The sequence below is a fragment of the Oncorhynchus nerka genome, linkage group LG9b, assembly GCF_034236695.1.
Source record: "Oncorhynchus nerka isolate Pitt River linkage group LG9b, Oner_Uvic_2.0, whole genome shotgun sequence".
Classification (NCBI taxonomy): domain Eukaryota; kingdom Metazoa; phylum Chordata; class Actinopteri; order Salmoniformes; family Salmonidae; genus Oncorhynchus; species Oncorhynchus nerka.
The window spans coordinates 30,768,918-30,787,468 of record NC_088424.1 but is presented as its reverse complement, the minus strand read 5'-3'; the positions used below and the strand labels follow the sequence as shown (position 1 = coordinate 30,787,468).

Here is an 18,551-nt window from a genome sequence, read left to right as displayed (position 1 = left end):
ATAAGGTCCCTGTACCGCAAGCGGTCCGTGTTAATGTTTAGACCTAACATAACTCCACCGTACAGAAAACGCTTTCTTCCAGTTAGTTTTATGTGTAATGTAATAGAACTGAGAGTCAAGGGTCAGCAGTTTGGTTAAGTTTAAAATCAGATTGAACGACTTTGTGGCTGTGCTAGCTAGTGATCACTCTGCAGAGCTGCCACCAGAACAAGATTCATGATGAAAAACTCTAACCTGCTAAAATGTTCTCGCATGAGGAGAAACTATTGTCACTAGTGGGATAGATGCTCACTGTTTCTGAGTTCTTGATTTATCTTGCTAAATGAACCGGCTCTGAAAGCTGTTACATTTTGTGGTCTCTTAGGACTCAAAGTCCAGGGTTCCTTAAAATAACCATAAAAGGTGAAGTTAGTCAGACTTGGATAACTACTAACATGTTGTTATGGCTGCCATTGTAACACAGTTTTTCTCTTGTTTGACCTTGACATCTAAGTTTTATGGCCACTCCTGTTTATATTTACTACACTTCCTGTTTTAAGGGTTAGAGAGAGGTTGTATAGTGCATTTTATTTTTAGCGCGCACTGCGCCCGGCCCGCCACAGGAGTCGCTGGTGCGCGATGAGACAAGGATATCCCTACCGGCCAAACCCTCCCTAGCCCGGACGACGCTAGGCCAATTGTGCATCGCCCCACGGACCTCCCGGTCGCGGCCGGCTGCGACAGAGCCTGGGCGAGAACCCAGAGTCTCTGGTTGCACAGCTAGCGCTGCTATGCGGTGCCCTAGACCACTGCGCCACCCGTATAGTGCATTTAAACACAGCATCGACCTAGAGTTTTCATCTGTATTCTTCGTAGCTGGTTACATTCCACGACAGACTGAGGCTGGCACTAAGACAGCATTGAATGAGCTGTTTTCCGCCATAAACAAAAAAGAAAATGCTGACCCAGAGGCGGCACTCCTAGTAACCGGGGACTTTAATGCAGGAAAACTTCAATCCGTTTTACCAAATTTCTATCAGCATGTTAAATGTATAACCAGAGGGGAAAAAACTTTAGACTACCTTTACCCCACACACAGAGAAGCTCTCCTTCGCCCTCCATTTGGCAAATCTGACCATAATTCTATCCTCCTGATACCTGCTTACAAGCAAAAAGGCAGGAAGCACCAGTGACTACATCAATAAAAAAGTGGTCAGATGAAGCAGATGCTAAACTACAGGACTGTTTTGCTAGCACAGACTGGAATATGTTCCGGGATTCCTCCGATGGCATTGTGGAGTACACCACTTCAGTCATTGGCTTCATCAATAAGTGCATGACATCGTCCCCACAGTGACCTGTACGTACATACCCCAACCAGAAGCCATGGATTATAGGCAGCATCCTCACTGAGCTAAAGGCTAGAGCTGCCGCTTTCAAGGAGCGGGACTCTAACCCGGAAGCTTATAAGAAATCCCGCTATGCCCTCCGACGAACCATCAAACAGGCAAAGCGTCAATACAGGACTAAGATCGAATCCTAATACACCAGCTCTGATGTTCATCGGATGTGGCAGGGCTTGCAAACCATTACAGACTACAATGTGAAGCACAGCTTAGAGCTGCCCAGTGACACGAGCATACCAGACAAGCTAAACTACTTCTATGCTTTGAGGCAAATAACACTGAAACATGCATGAGAGCACCAGCTGTTCTGGAAGAATGTGTGATCACGCTCTTCGCAGCCAACGTGAGTAAGACCTTTAAACAGGTCAACATTCACAAGGCCGCAGGGCCAGACGGATTACCAGGACGTGTACTGTGAGCATGCGCTGACCAACTGGCAAGTATCTTTACCGACATTTTCAACCTCTCCCTGTCCGAGTCTGTAATACCAACATGTTTTAAGCAGACACCATAGTGCCTGTGCCCTAGAACACTAAGGTAACCTGCCTAAAGGACTACCGACCCGTAGCACCCATATCTGTAGCCATGAAGTGCTTTGAAAGGCTGGTCATGGCTCACGTCAACACCATTATCCCAGAATCCCTTGACCCACTCCAATTTGCACACCGCCCCAACAGATCCACAGATGGATGCAATCTCTATTGCATTCCACACTGCCCTTTCCCACCTGGACAAAAGGAACACCTGTGAGAATGTCATTCATTGACTACAGCTCAGCGTTCAACACCATAGTGCCCTCAGCTCATTAATGAGCTAAGGACCTTGGGACTAAACACCTCCCTCTGCAACTGGATCCTGGACTTCCTGATGGGCTGCCCCCAGGTGGTAAGGGTAGGTAACAACACATCTGCCACGCTGATCCTCAACACAGGAGCCCCTCAGGGGTGTGTGCTCAGTCCCCTCCTGTACTCCCTGTTCACTCATGACTTCATGGCTAGGCATGACTCTAACACCATTAAGTTTGCCGATGACACAACAGTGGTAGGCCTGCTTACTGACAAAGATGAGACGGCCTATAGGGAGGAGGTCAGAGACCTGGCCGTGTGGTGCCAGGACAACAACCTCTCCCTCAACGTGATCAAGACAAAGGAGGTGATTGGGGACAGGAAAAGGAGGACCGAGCAAGCCCCCATTCTCATCGACGGGGCTGCAGTGGAGCAGGTTGAGAGCTTCAAGTTCCTTGGTGTCCACATCATCAACAAACGAACATGGTCCAAGCACACTAAGACCGTCGTGAAGAGGGCACGACAAAACCTATTTCCCCTCAGGAGACTGAAAAGATTTGACATGGGTCCTCCGATTTCTCAAAAGGTTCTACAGCTTCAACATCGAGAGCATCCTGACTGGTTGCATCACTGCCTGGTATGGCAACTGTTTGGCCTCCAACAGCAAGGCACTACAGAGGGTAGTGCGAACGGCCCAGTACATCTCTGGGGCCAAGCTTCCTGCCATCCAGGACCTCTATACCAGGTGGTGTCAGAGGAAGGTCCTAAAAATTGTCGGACTCCATCCACCCTAGGTCATAGACGGTTCTCTCTGCTACCGCATGGCAAGCGGTACCGAAGTGCCAAGTCTAGGTCCAAGAGGTTTCTAAACAGCGTCTACCCCCGAGCCATAAGACTCCAGAACAGCTAATGAAGTGGCTACCCTGACTATTTGCATTTCCCCCCCCCTCTTTTACACCGCTGCTAGTCTCTGTTGTTGGCATCTATGCATAGTCACTTTAACTCTACCTACATGTACATATAACCTCAACTAACCGGTGCTCCCGCACATTGACTCTGTACCGGTTCCCCTCTGTATATAGTCTCGCTGTTGTTATTTTACTACTGCTCTTTAATTACTTGTTACTTTTATTTGTTATTCTTATTATTTTTTAACTGCACTGTTGATTAGGGGCTCATAAGTAAGCATTTCACTGTAAGATCTACACCTGTTGTATTCGGCGCATGTGACTAATATAATTTGATTTGATTTGAAAGACCAGTCTGAAAGGTGAAATCTATGTATTCTGGCCAGTCAAATGCCCTGTTTTATGCTTCTTTGTCAAATATTTGTTTAGTGTCGTGAGTGGCCACAACTAGGGCAATGAATGTTGTTATTTTTAAATACACACTTCACAACATGTAGCTTTCTACATCCTGTAATACAGTCATGTTGAATTCGTTTAGTCTTCAAGTGTAACCGTTGTTTTCCCTCCAGTGTGTTCTACGTGTTCTATGAGCAGTACCTGACCATAGCCTACGACACGGTCTTCCAGCTGGGCGTGTCGCTGGCGGCCATTTTTGTGGTTACCACGGTGCTGCTGGGCTTTGAGCTGTGGTCAGGAGTGCTGGTCAGCATCACCATCGCCATGATCCTGGTCAACATGTTCGGGGTCATGTGGCTCTGGGACATCAGCCTCAATGCTGTGTCCCTCGTCAACCTTGTCATGGTGAGTGAAGAAACAGGCTGATAGCAGCTGGTTTTAACATCATGTCTTCCTGTAACTTGGCATATTTCAGTTGTTTTGGTAGTTATTTTTTATTGCCACATTTTGACACCAAGAGGATGCAGAGAACTCTTTGTTGTGGACACAGCCCAGTATTCCCAGTCTATTAATTGTTTGTGTGTGTTGCAGAGCTGTGGTATCTCTGTGGAGTTCTGCAGTCACATAGTGAGGGCCTTCTCCATCAGTATGAAGAGTACCAGAGTGGAGAGGGCTGAGGAGGCTCTGGCCCACATGGGCAGCTCAGTAAGTACAGGGGTTTATTCATTAGTTGGATTCCATTGCAAAATGTTTTGTCTGTAAAACGGTTTGCAACTTAAACGATTGTTTTGATAGGACAAATTCCGGTAGGTCCCTCCATGTTGTGTTCTGTTTGCTTCCGTGTGGTATCTGGAGTAAACGGCAAAGTGTTTAGGTTGCAAGACAGTTTGCACCAGACAAAATGTTTTGCAACGGAATAGGACTAATGAATACACCTCAGCTCTACTTTTGTAGTTCACCACAGACTGGAACGCTGTATTCTGTCCATAGAAATGTCACACTGTCTGAATATTCTTTTTAAGAAAAGCATTTAGTTCATCCTTTGCCCAATAATTCTGAAATAGCAGTATATCTGACATGCAAAAATAGTATTGCAAAATGAACTGTGGAGTAAAATTGAATTCTTGGCATGAATGGAATATCTAGAAAAGTAGAAATTACTTCCTTGTTTTACTCAGGTTTTTAGAAACTGGTTATTTTACTCATTATTGACAGGAGGGAATGCTGACCAGCAGAATATAACTAAACCATTGCTCCTCTTCTCCCAGGTGTTCAGTGGCATCACTTTGACTAAGTTTGGAGGCATCCTGATCCTGGCTCTGTCCAAGTCCCAGATCTTCCAGATCTTCTACTTCCGCATGTACCTGGCCATGGTGCTGCTGGGGGCCACGCACGGACTCATCTTCCTCCCTGTGCTGCTCAGCTATGCAGGTACGCATGCTGTGGTTTGTGTGGCCTTTCACCTCACATATAATTCCCCTCTATCAACAAAAGGAAGTGTGCCTTGAAATGAAGGTTTGCTTAACACCGGAGTATGTTGTGCCTCCCAAAAGTCCTTAACGATTATGCCTTTGATAAAATGACACCATCTGTCTCTCGCTTCAGGTCCTTCGGTGAACAAGGCCAAGGTGTTTGCAGCCAACAAACGCTACGCCGGCACAGAAAGGGAACGCCTCCTCAACTTCTAGAGACAGGACAATGGTATGAACCAACTAACCAGTCTGTCTGGTCTGGGAGAGACTGTGTGGGGTGACTCAGTGCGACAGGAGCAGCTGTTTCTATGATTATTGACACACTCATCAACCATTCACTACGCAGCATATCGCAGGGATGCAACTCAGGAATAACAGTGTGCTGTGTCTGTCAGAGGCCTTCTCAAATGCTTCTTTTCGCCAATTTAATTCTCAAGGGCAATTCTGGGTGTTATGCAATAGTGCACACAGTGGCAAATGTTTTGCAACTGAAGTCCAGGGCCTGTATTCACAAAGCATCTCAGAGTAGCAGTACTGATTTAGGATCAGTTTAGCCTTTTAGATCACATTGAATAGGATTACGTTGACAGGTGGGAACTGGTCCTAGTCACATGCTCCGAATACAACAGGTGTAGTAGACCTTACCATGAAGCACTGACTTACAAGCCCTTCACCAACAATGCAGTGTTAAGAAAATATTGACTAAATAAACTCAAGTAAAAACACACCAAAATAACAATACTGAGGGGGTACCGCTACCGAGTCAGTGTACAGGTTAGTCGAGGTCATTTGTACATGTAGGAGGGTTAAAGTGACTGCATAGATAATAAACAGCGAGTAGCAGCAGTGTCAAAATGATCACTATTCCTACTCTGAAGATGCTTTGTGGGCCCAGGTAGTCCCTCCCTGTTTTTCTCCCTTCTGTTTGGTGCCAAATGAACACAACTCATTTCACTAACCTAGAATACCCCCCTAAATCAACAGCAATACGATGATGTATACTGTTTTCTCTCTCAACACAGTGTGACATTAGGAGAAACTTCAACTTCCACAACCTTCTAGTTTGGATAATAAAACCGATGCTACCCTTTAGTTTCTTTTGGGGATCAATAGTTGTGAAACCAGCCAGTGTTTTTTTGTATTGGGATTAGCTAAGTACTATGTGTAAAGAGAGTGATATATGCAAAGGTTGACTTCTCTGAGGATAGCTATTTGATATGACGAATCATTGATGTATACTGTACCGATTTACACTGTAATGTAACTAATAATGAAAAATATTTAAAGAAAAAATGTACCTTGGATGTGTTGGTAATCCACACAGAAACACAATAACTATAATTCTGTAATTATATTTCTATGGTTCCACAGTTACTGAACACTTTACCAGTTGGATTGAGGTAATTTTATTCATGTTATAATAACAATATTGTGTGACACTGTATTCCTATAGCCAGGGGTCCGTATTCACAAAGCGACTCAGAGTAAGAGTGCTGATCTCGGATCAGGGTCCCCTTGTCTATTTAATTATGATCGAAAAAGCAGAACTGATTCTAGATCAGTGAATACGGGCCCAGAGGTCAGTCTAAGTACTGAGGTTTTCTAGGCCAAGGAGTACAGTAGTTATTCTTTCTTTTTTTGTTTGTTGATATTGTAGTGAGCTTGGGCTGACTCTCTATTTTGAAGTGACGTTTTTGCTTACAGTTAAGGTTAGTGTCCAGTGTCTGTAGTACTTCAGAATGTAAGGCTGAGCCTAGATATTAACGTAATGGTTATTATAGGGCAACTAGTGGCTCTAAATGTTTGTGACAGACATGCTTTTTGACAATGTTGTGCATTGGTGCTGGAAAGGAGATGCACAATGTTGTAATATTGTAACCAGTCTTGAGTGAAAATCTTAATTTTTAACTATTTTGACTATTTTTTAACTATCTTGACAGATTAAATGTAATGTGCAGTAGAACCTCCTAGTGGTGTTGTGGAAAAGATGCACCACTATAGATTTCTCTGATTTGGGGGGGGGGGGAATAAATCACTTACTAATATCTCATGTGTGCCTTATTTGAGTAACCTCACACAATAGAATAGATGTTCACAAGAAACAGCCTGGTTGATGGTTGTGTACAAAGTGACCACATTGTGGAGCCAGATATCAGAGTAGCTGTCTGCTGTGTCTGGAACTGCCTCTCCCGACTAACGGTGTTGACCTATTTTCCATCAGTTGTTATGCAGTATTTCCTCACTTCAGGTGGATGTGGTCTAACATGGTAGTTTCAATGCTTTACATTTACTGCCAATTTGAGGGCTCACGTTTATATTTTTTCTGTCTTGTGGTTGTGAGACATGAGTATTTTAAAGATGATTCATGTTTGTCCGGTATTTTAAAACCCAAGAACCATTTCTAACAATATGAACTTCGAACTTCACCCACAGTGTGTCTACTTCCATGTCCCACATTGAACATAATATCCTAACTGGAATCGGCTACCAAACCGAGGACTGATGGTTTGCAACAGTGTCAACTCCCTTTCTGTCCTGACTTGGCAAGTGCCTTAACAGCCTTGTCATACAGACTGCCACTTCATAATTTATTCATCCATTTTCTCTCTCATCGTTTGGGCTGTTCATTGAATCTGGCGGAGATTAAAATATTAATTTCCCCCTGGCTGGGGCTGTGGGGGGCAGGAGAGGGTCGGAGGGAACACACATATATTATTAGTCTATGTAGGAGAGTGGAACGGGGGGGGGGGGGGGGTGTGGCTCACCTCTCCCTGGACCCCTCACCTGACCCAGACACTGCTGTTTTATGAATAAGAATATGGCTGTCATCTACAGATGATTTACCATTGCTGACATTTCAGCAGCTGGTTTTCTCCAGGTTGTAAATCACATGGCAGAGATGAGGTTTTGCATTATTTTATGTAAACTGTTTACTTGAATAGAGACACTGAATTATTGAATGCCAGATACTGTACATTACACCATGCTTTTACTTATTTATAGCATCAGTCCCTCAATCAGCTTAAGAAATTAGAATATCGGAGGAGGACGCATGACTTTCAACCTTCCATCGCTCCCGAGCCCGCGCGGGAGTTGTAGCGATGAGACAAGATAGTAGCTACTAACAATTGGGGAGAAAAAGGGGTAAAATTCAAAATAAAAATTAGAATATGAATATAGCCGTGAAACATCAAGGTAATATTTATGAACGGCAACCATACTATACTGTAGTTTACTATCTATCAGGTGCAAGGTTGCTGTATTTTGCAGATATTCAAGTACAGCATTTTTCATCCATTCAGTTTGTAGTGGGGAGCCAGGCAGGCTGAGTTCTGGCTGTGGCCTCTGTCTGTCTGGTCTGGATGACTGTGACCATGGATTATCAATCCCTGGAAAAACTATCCATTCCCCCTCTGAGGCCTCATATCATATCGTCATTGAACGAAACATAAAATAATCAATATGGTTTTATGAGTGAATGAGCTCATTAATTGGTCACCAGCGCTAGATAAAATATGATTTGCTGACCTCAATGTACATTATGCACTTTGGAATAAGAGTCATTATTCTAAGGAAAGAGAGTCAACCCATATTACACCACTTTGTTTTTAACAGCACAAAATGGTTAATAAAAGGCAGGGTAGAAATATGGGCTAAAATGGCAGCAGCCCACTAAACTAAAGCATGTGATGTAAACATTCTACTGGCACAAAAAGTAAGGCTAACCATACTGGCATGGTACATTATTACATTCAAGTTGAATAGGTTATTAAGAAAAACACCAGTCATTTTGCCTTTCTTGCCGCAGTGGAAATATTTAATGTGAAATAATGTAGCGATTGTAGTGGCGACTTTAAGAGAAGGCATACTGTAAATTGACACGTTATCAGGCAGCTCCTGCCGCCATGTGAGGTCACTTTGCTTTACATGCGTTGCCATGACGCCTTACTGTCACAACGACATATGCTTTCTAAAATACGTAGTCAAGCAACACACACCACATGATTATAAGGGCATACAGAAGACGATCTCTTGCTAGTCGCCTACCAGGAATCCAAAGCAAATTCTGCAACACCTCCACACCTCTCAAAGCTGGTTCATGAAAATACACATACTTCTTGTCAACACCTTGGCTTTCTCCAAAGTACCCCTAATAAGTCATTGAGTGCCCTTAATTGCTGCCAACACTTTCCTTGGGGTTCAATTTCCGGCCATGTTTTCCACTTGACTGAATCACTTGGGCTGAATCACTTTAAAGGGTACATTAATAAGTAAGGTGAGAGAGACATTTCATACCCTGTTGTTTTGCGTCACTGGTTTTCTGTTACATCCGGGGCTCAGTTGACGCCAAACTAGACCGTGGAACAGCGGGACTAGAGTCATCTCAAATCAAATGTTATTGGTCACATACGTGTTTAGCAGATGTATAGTGAAATGCCTGTGGAGATCAGATTCACACACAGGTCCACCTGCAGTGCTGTCTGGGGTCTGTAACGTTCACATTGATATGATTCCCTATATCTATTTCTATCTGCAACATTTCACATCGCTGAATACACACCATTCACTTCCTTGTTTACAAATGTCCAGGCCATAATGGTGGTGGGCCCAGCAGCGGCCAGGGTCTGACCTGGGGTGAAAAGCCCTGAGTCACTGCAACACTCACAGCATCAGAAGGGGGAGGAAAGGCCTGGGCGGCAAACTGCCGTTTCAGCCAAATGTTATTTTAATAGCGGGAAGGGCAATAGACTAGGCCAGGGGGCTTGCCCCCCAAACGATGGAACACATATTTGGTACAATGGCGATGGCTGATGTGTGAGCCAACCCCAGGAAGGGCAGTCAATTGTCCTTTTATGAGGCTCTGAGAGGGGTATTAGGGGTATCAATGAAGAGGGCTAAGCCGTATAGGCCATGTGGCCGTGGCCAGGCCTGGAACTGTTTGTTTTGATGGTAGCACAAGACTGGGACTGGCGTGACTGCCCACCCGCCTTGTTGACCTTGGATGTGTGTCAGACGGTACTGGGAGAGCCCATTTGTTCCCTCCCATTCGCTATATTTTCCTTCCTCCCTCTCCCTGAGAAACTGTCCTCTCAGATTGCATCAGAGCCATAGCCGGGCACAACATGTTCCCTGAGCTCCATATAGGAGAGCCACAACTCACTAGCACTGGCTGGCCTTCTCAACTTGCACTGACTTGGAGTTGTTTCTGATGCTCTTATGCAAAGGGATATGTGAGACATACTTTAATATTCATGGTAAATTACAACCGGTTGGGTGACAGACTCAACATCACAGTGCTGATGTGTCACAGGCTTTTTAACATTGGGGCGAAACCTCACGTTCAAGGGTTTAGGATTTGTATAATGAGAAACATGCACTGCTTCATGCATGGTTGAATTGTAAAAAATGCTATTGTTTTTCTGCAAACAAATATTAAGTGTGAAACCAGATATCTCATGCTATGGCAGTAAATCAATTCCGCAACATCAGGAGAGAGTAACACAAAATTAAGCGAAGCCACTCACATTTCAGGAATCTTGTTTTTATTGAACAAGCAAAGCAGTATATTTACAAACATACGCACGTGTATTTGAATGTTGTTGACCATCAGCTTTCTGTAAAAGCCTAAAAGTGGGTATCCTATGGCAAAACCTCTCGGGCTTACAAATAGAATCAGAACTTCTCCCAAATGTATTTCACCCCAATTTCAGCACTATCCATCTTTTCTGATTACTCAATCACTGCAATCAGATTAAAGTCAAATAAATCGTGTTTTATCCAACCCTTCTGTGCTGAATACAATAGGCCTGATTCAAACACATGGCAATTCACACAGTCTATTTTTACTTGAACAATGTATCCATGTTTCTCTGTGACATAGTTCAGCATCAACCTACGTTGTTGTATCAAAGTTTATATAGTCAATTTCAGATTGAGAGAATATATACCCAACATTACAGGTCAAAATTACAGCTACACACATTTGAAAAGGGCAATTTAATAAGCATTACACTTAGGGCGTGGCTGAGGTGCATGACAAAAGGATTTTCACCATCCTAAACTTTCTGATCAGACATGGATATGTGCATGTAGCATAAAGCTCGTTTCTGTAAGGCCTGTTTGATTTGTCCATTCAAACCAAAGAAAAAGTGTTCAAAAGACTAAAGTTGGATATAGTAAAATAAGAGAAACTCTTGGTAACACTGCTATGATGTCACAACAATGCCATTAGCATACCATTCCAAAGGTGACTTTCAAGCTTGAACCACTCGTCATAAAAGATTGGTGGCACAACAATATTGCGATCATGACAGATACCATGCCATTTAAACACTTGGTCCGGTCATGACAGATACCATGCCATTTAAACACTTGGTCCGGTCATGACAGATACCATGCCATTTAAACACTTGGTCCGGTCATGACAGATACCATGCCATTTAAACACTTGGTCCGGTCATGACAGACACCATGCCATTTAAACACTTGGTCCGGTCATGACAGATACCATGCCATTTAAACACTTGGTCCGGTCATGACAGATACAATGCCATTTAAACACATGGTCCGGTCATGACAGATACCATGCCATTTAAACACTTGGTCCGGTCATGACAGATACCATGCCATTTAAACACTTGGTCCGGTCATGACAGATACAATGCCATTTAAACACTTGGTCCGGTCATGACAGATACAATGCCATTTAAACACTTGGTCCGGTCATGACAGATACCATGCCATTTAAACACTTGGTCCGGTCATGACAGATACCATGCCATTTAAACACTTGGTCCGGTCATGACAGATACAATGCCATTTAAACACTTGGTCCGGTCATGACAGATATTGTGATTAAGAAGTTCAGCTTCAATACCAAATCTGTATCATTGGTCATTGGCATCATCATGACTTGCTTCCAATATCTTTCCACCCACTCCAGTATAGCACCAGAAACGCACTGATAACTCACTCTAACATAGAGCACAGGAGACTACACACTGATAAGAGTAGGTCAGTCACCGAATGTCCAAAGCAAGCACTCCACAGGTAGAAAACAAGAAGAGTACTTAAATGTACTGAATACTATACAGTATAAAATCCCATTAAATCTGTGTATTTTACCAATTGTTTTAAAATAAATTGTCATGCTGATAGTGGGATTGGTGGCTAGAAAATAGAAAAGGGAAAATGGATGAGAAAATAAATGGAACCATTTACATCAACTTGCCCTTTTGTGGTTTGAGTCAACTGAACTTGATCAGAATCCGTTTGTTTCATCACAAGTCATTCTCAAATCACATCCATCCATATCTGCATTATTCAAAAGTATACTTCTAGTGAGGAGACTGGAAAATGTCTTTCAAAAAGCACATTCACTTTGATAACAGTCCTGTCAAAAGCTGCAGTGCAATTCATTCTTATGATGATCATAAGGCAACCAAAACAAGCCAAAGTTCCACATAGGAACGAGGGACCAATGAAATCAATCATCTCTCTCTCAAAAAAATAAAGATGGGATCTAAAAATAAAAATGTGATTAGTGCAAATGTAACAATCACAAAGCAATAATTTGCTTTGACAAAAGAAATCATCTTGCAATGCTCTTTAACTAGAAAGATGACATGAAACCTCAAAGAAAAAAGCAGAGGATGTAAAAAGTCTTGATATTTTTTTGTTTGTTTTTCAAAGTGGAGGAAGATAGGATTCTCCCTTTCATACGCTACCGTTAAAGTTTGGGGTCACTTAGAAATGTCCTTGTTTCCCATGAAAACATACATGAAATGAGTTGCAAAATGAATATAACATGTTGACAAGGTTAGAAATAATAATTGTGTACTTCAAACTTAGCTTTCGTCAAAGAATCCTCCATTTGCAGCAATTACAGCCTTGCAGACCTTTGGCTTCTAGTTGTCAATTTGTTGAGGTAATCTGAAGAGATTTCACCCCATGCTTCCTGAAACACCTCCCACAAGTTAGATTGGCTTGATGGGCACTTCTTACATATCATACAGTCAAGCTGCTCACACAACAGCTCAATAGGGTTGAGATCCGGTGACTGTGTTGGCCACTCCATTATAGACAGAATACCAGCTGACTGCTTCTTCCCTAAATAGTTCTTGCATAGTTTGGAGCTGTGCTTTGGGTCATTGTCCTGTTGTAGGAGGAAATTGTCTCCAATTAAGCGCCGTCCACAGGGTATGGCATGGCGTTGCAAAATGGAGTGATAGACTTCCTTCCCCAAGATACCTTTTACCCTGTACAAATCTCCCACTTTACCACCACCAAAGCCCCCCCAGACCATCACATTGCCTCCACCTTGCTTGACAGATGGCGTCAAGCACTCCTCCAGCATCTTTTCATTTTGTCTGCGTCTCACGAATGTTCTTCTTTGTGATCCGAACACCTCAAACTTAGATTTGTCTGTCCATAACACTTTTTTTCCAATCTTCCTCTGTCCAGTATCTGTGTTCTTTTGCCCATCTTAATCTATTATTTTTATTGGCCAGTATATGTTTTTTTCTTTGCAACTCTGCCTAGAAGGCCAGCATCCCGGAGTCACCTTTTCACTGTTGACGTTGAGACATGTGTTTTGCGGGTACTATTTAATGAAGCTGCCAGTTGAGGACTTGTGAGGCGTCTGTTTATCAAACTAGACACTCTAATGTACTTGTCCTCTTACTCAGTGGTGCACCGGGGCCTCCCATTCCTCTTTCTATTCTGGTTAGAGCCAGTTTGCGCTGTTCTGTGAAGGGAGTAGTACACAGCGTTGTATGAGATCTTCAGTTTCTTGGCAATTTCTCACATGGAATAGCCTTCATTTCTCAGAATAAGAATAGACTGACGAGTTTCAGAAGAAAGTTATTTGTTTCTGGCCATTTTGAGCCTGTAATCAAACCCACAAATGCTAATGCTCCAGATACTCAACTAGTCTAAAGGAGGCCAGTTGTATTGCTTCTTTAATCAGAACAACAGTTTTCAGCTGTGCTAACATAATTGCAAAAGGGTTTTCTAATGATCAATTAGCCTTTTAACACAATGTGCCATTGGAACACAGGAGGGATGGTTGCTGATAATGGGCCTTTTGTACACCTATGTAAATATTCCATTTTACAAAATCTGTCATTTCTAGCTACAATAGTAATTTACAACATTAACAATGTCTACACTGCATTTTCTGATCAATTTGATGTTATTTTAATGGACCAAAAAATGTCCTTCTCTTTTAGAAACAGGGACATTTCTAAGTGACCCCAAACTTTTGAATGATAGTGTAAGTATTTTGAAGATGTAACTAGTCTCGAATGTAGGAGTAAAAGTCTGAGAAAAATGTTGAAGTAAGAATATGTGTATGGAAATACATGTCACTTTGGCTGCTTTCAAGTCTTGATCTGAAAATGAACATATGAATGTGGCCTGCAGTAGAGTGTAGTGGAGCTCCCACATCATAGTCCATAATGGATCCCCAGGCTGCAGAGAGGAGACAAGGTCGTGGCACCCAGTGGTGGGGTGGGGAAGAGGGTGTGGTGTAGATTCTGGTCCTGGATCAGAAGGGCATGGTCTAGGTGCTCCTCCTGACGGGTCACTAATGCTAGGAGGTCTGGACGAGGCGTCTGTAGTGGGGCATGACCTCGTGCTCAGGCAGGTACAGGTTGAACTCCAGGGCTACAAGCACAGGGAACTCAAAGGCTATCAGCTCTCTCCTGTTCACACGAAACCTCTCCTCCAGTTTCTACAAATTAGGGAAAAAAGGAAGAGGAGAGGTGATGTAGTAACTAAACCACTGTACTACTTAATATATTAGGTGAATAATATGTAGTGACAAATACTTTTGTCTACGATCCGTGAGCTAGCCACGTTGCTATCTGTCATGTGGTGCTTTCCTGTCACGCAGATATTTATAATGCTTGACAAATAACCACATCAATATTATATTACCATCCTATCATATTTTTATTACATTTTTACAAAAGTTTAACATTAAAGCTGGGATCCGCAAAAGGTGAAACAGCCGCCACTGGTCGCCCCAGACGCATTTGTCATTGTTTTTTTGGATGGGGGGGAAAAAAGTGTTCGTTGTTTGAAGTAATATCTTTGTTGTTGTAATATCGCAAACGGATATGGCAGTTTCACCACTAAGGATTCCAGCTTTACAGGAAACACTTGTAATGAATTCATACGATATAACAATCCTATGATCCGTGCAGGATCGCGGTTTGTCTGCGTGACAGGAAAGCACTGATGGTTTCCACCAGGCTGCTCAGAGCCAAAGCCCAGTGCACGATGACAAAAGTATGACACTTACGTCTATGAGCTGCTTGACCTCGTGCTTCTTGAGGTCTCCGCCAATCTTGGCAGCGAGCAGGACGCAAGCACCGGCGCAGAGTTTGCGGTTCTGCTTGTTGAGTTTCCCCTGGAGGACCAGCTTCTCGAAGTAGACGAAGGCCATGGCTACGGTGGGTTCCTCATAGCCACACTCTTCCTGGGTCAATTTACGGATCTCTCTTCAGACTGGGGTTGGGGGGGGGGGGGGGGTTGAAGGTGGTGAAGGCAGGGAGATAAGACAAACGCTAAAAGGTCAAAGCTAAAAAGAAGAACCCAGTAAGTATCATAGTGTGGCCATTGTCAGTAAACCAATTTTGATACGATTAACCACAAGGGGTTAAATACTGCTGCACCAAACGGATCATTTCCACATCATACTCTAATATCTGTTTGGACTAGACGTCCCCACCTCCTGATTTTGCTGAGGGTCAGCCGTATGTGGGGGAACTTCTCCTTGAACGTCTCATTCATGTCCTTCTTGAGGTCAGAAGGCTTGACGTACTCTATGACTGTAGTCTGAAAGGAAGATGAATGTATTGGTGTTAGACAGACAGCACTGGTGTTAGGCTCTGTTATTGAATTTGTGCAAGTGTTATAGGTTTTTGTATACATATGTGGAAGAGGAAACAGCAGCATCAGTCTCACTATGGAAGGTGGCGGGATCTTTATATTCAGTGTTGGGTTCCATTTAGAGCTGGGCAGTATACAGTTTTTATGATATTGGTCTTGATGCACAGATCGTTTTGGATTTTTACTTGACCTTTTATAACAGTATTTGAGTTTTTGGTTTGTTAAATGTGATACGCCGTGTGTAACGTCCATTTTTACAGTTTACTTCGCAACTTGAGTCATTTTTCTCCGCTCTCAATTTCCATTTAAGGGGCTTTATTGGCATGGGAATCATATGTCGACATTGCCAAGGTGCAATAAAAAAAAATTACAGTAAACATTACACTTACAAATGTTCCAAAAGAATAAAGACATTTCAAATGTCTATAGTTAAAGTACAAAAGGGAAAATAAATAAACATATGGGTTGTATTTACAATGGTGGTTCTTCACTGGTTGCCCTTTTCTTGTGGCAACAGGTCACAAATCTTGTTGCTTTGATTGCAGTGGTATTTCACCCAATAGATATGGGAGTTTATCAAAATTAGATTTGTTTTTGCATTCTTTGTGGGTTTGTGTAATCTGAGGGAAATATGTGTCTCTAATAGGGTTATACATTTGGCAGGAGGTTAGGAAGTGCTGCTCAGTTTCCACCTCATTCTGTGGTCAGTGTGCACATAGCCCCTCTTCTCTTGAGAGCCAGGTCTGCCTTCGGGGGCCAGGTATTCTGCCACTGTGTACTCTCTGTTTGGGACCAAATAGCTTTCTAGTTTGCTCTTTTTTTTGGTCAATTCTTTCCAATGTGTCAAGTAATTATATTTTTGATCTCTCTCTCCTTGCGGCTTTCCACACAGACCTAGCCCCGCCCCCTGTCACTTAAGGAACGCATTTGTTCCTCGACACACTTGCATGTGCTGCCTTGACAATGCGGTCTGAATGCAACAATGTTGATGACAACTATGCTGTTTTCACTTTGCCTCTTAATAGAAATCCACTAGCGTTTTATAATTACATGATTCGTTTGTGTTTCTTACATCTGCAAACAGCTAGTTTGTATTTTCTTAGCAAGTTAGGACTAAATCGTGTTAGCCGCTAATGTTAATTACTAATTAGCTGATTATTAGCTAGCTAGCTAATACATGTACGGAGTCAGAGCAAACGTTATCAGCTATACAGCCTGATAATACCAGTGATGGTGTAGACCAAAAAACAAGCATGTTTGTGCAACAGTATCTTCTCAAACAAAGAGGAATAAGCATGAATATGTTAAGAAAATAAAAAACATGTATCTAAAGCTTGTAGGGTCCCCTAGGAAACACAACACTTGTTCCTACCCTGCCTGTCACAATAACTCCTCCCTGGCATTTTCATTTGTTGTCCTGTCAAACAAGACAATTTAAAAGTGCCCACTATTATATTCTAACCATATCATTAGAATACTCATTATATTTCCATGATTCCAGTTGTTCACCCAAGTGTTTTGCTAAAAAATCACAACATTTACAAAAAAGACCTATATTGTTTGCCCATATTGTGCTGCCCTAAGTGGCAGTGTGGAAATGATCTCTAGTTAGCGATGAAAATGCTGAAAATTATTTCTGGTTGAAGTTGAATTGACCAGTATAAAACAAATGAGAATGGAGAAAGACCCATTGAAATCACATATAATGTATGTGTTGCCACCCTAGGGTCACACACTACTCAAAGAAAATGTGGAACTTTTATTATTCCAAAAATAATAATACCGCCATATCGCTCAGCCCTAGTTCCATTGGGTGGTTGAGTGTCGGAGCACGAGACATTGGAGTTGGGTGGCACACCATACACGGGCCACGGAAAGACAGAATATATTATAGAATGTTTGATGCTTTACATTTCCAAGCTCAGTATATTCTGTTGATGTAGGGGAGAGTGGGGTAAGTTGAATCACCCTTGTTTCTAGGAAACTATACACAAAATTTATAATTGTACCAAATATTTAGGAAGAGGTCATCATTTCATGGAGTCTAATGGAAGAAACCACATGGAAAAAGTGGTAAGCAAGTTAAGTCCAAAAAACATATTTACCAGTCAAATTAATTAGTGTGTAAAAGGTTTCATGATGCTTGTATCTAAACCAATGTGTATTTTAAGATTTGTTCTATACATCAGTTTGGCTCTCTATAAGCTTCAATATGAGATACTAAACCTAGTATTAAAGTGCATCCTTGAAGCAGTGTGGGCTAATAGTCTAAATGTTTGCCTTGGGGTAAGTTGAGCCAACGGAAAGTTTAAGTGTTTTCTTCCCCTGTGTTTTGCAAGGCATTAGCTCTGGGATATGAGGTAACAACAGGACCTGTCCTATGTTAAAAATAAAAAAAACTTAAGTATAAAGTTTGTTAGGTGTTAAACCTGTTAAAATATGCTTAAAATAATTAAGAGACCAGTGACAAGCTGTACTGTTTACATGAATACTGGTTATTTCCAGGGATATACAACATCCTGAAATATATGTAGATATGTTTGTTAGAAAGAATACTATTTGACTTGACGGAATGAAAAAAAAATGGCTCAATTTACCCGACTCTCCCCTACTGTAATTTAGCCATTTAACTTTATTTCAGGTCAGAGGCTCAACTGTTATCTAGGAAGATAGAAGGAGCCCTGCAGTTGACCCACACTCAATCTGGGT

The 18,551-nt window shown here is 42.3% G+C and overlaps 2 protein-coding genes across 2 annotated transcripts in view; one reads left to right on the top strand and one right to left on the bottom strand.

The window, feature by feature from the left end:
- The window catches only part of npc1 (Niemann-Pick disease, type C1), a 33,497-nt gene extending 26,506 nt beyond the window's left edge, over positions 1-6,991 (top strand). Inside the window, 4 exon segments of the mRNA XM_029642973.2 lie at positions 3,648-3,879; positions 4,066-4,179; positions 4,743-4,905; positions 5,080-6,991. Of these exon segments, the coding sequence (XP_029498833.2) occupies positions 3,648-3,879; positions 4,066-4,179; positions 4,743-4,905; positions 5,080-5,162 (592 nt within the window). The 3' untranslated portion in view covers positions 5,163-6,991.
- A 3,481-nt stretch (positions 6,992-10,472) lies between these two features.
- LOC115114589 (CDK5 and ABL1 enzyme substrate 1-like) overlaps positions 10,473-18,551 on the bottom strand; it is a 35,650-nt gene continuing 27,571 nt past the window's right edge. Inside the window, 4 exon segments of the mRNA XM_029642969.2 lie at positions 10,473-14,679; positions 15,253-15,444; positions 15,446-15,458; positions 15,682-15,788. Of these exon segments, the coding sequence (XP_029498829.2) occupies positions 14,539-14,679; positions 15,253-15,444; positions 15,446-15,458; positions 15,682-15,788 (453 nt within the window). The 3' untranslated portion in view covers positions 10,473-14,538.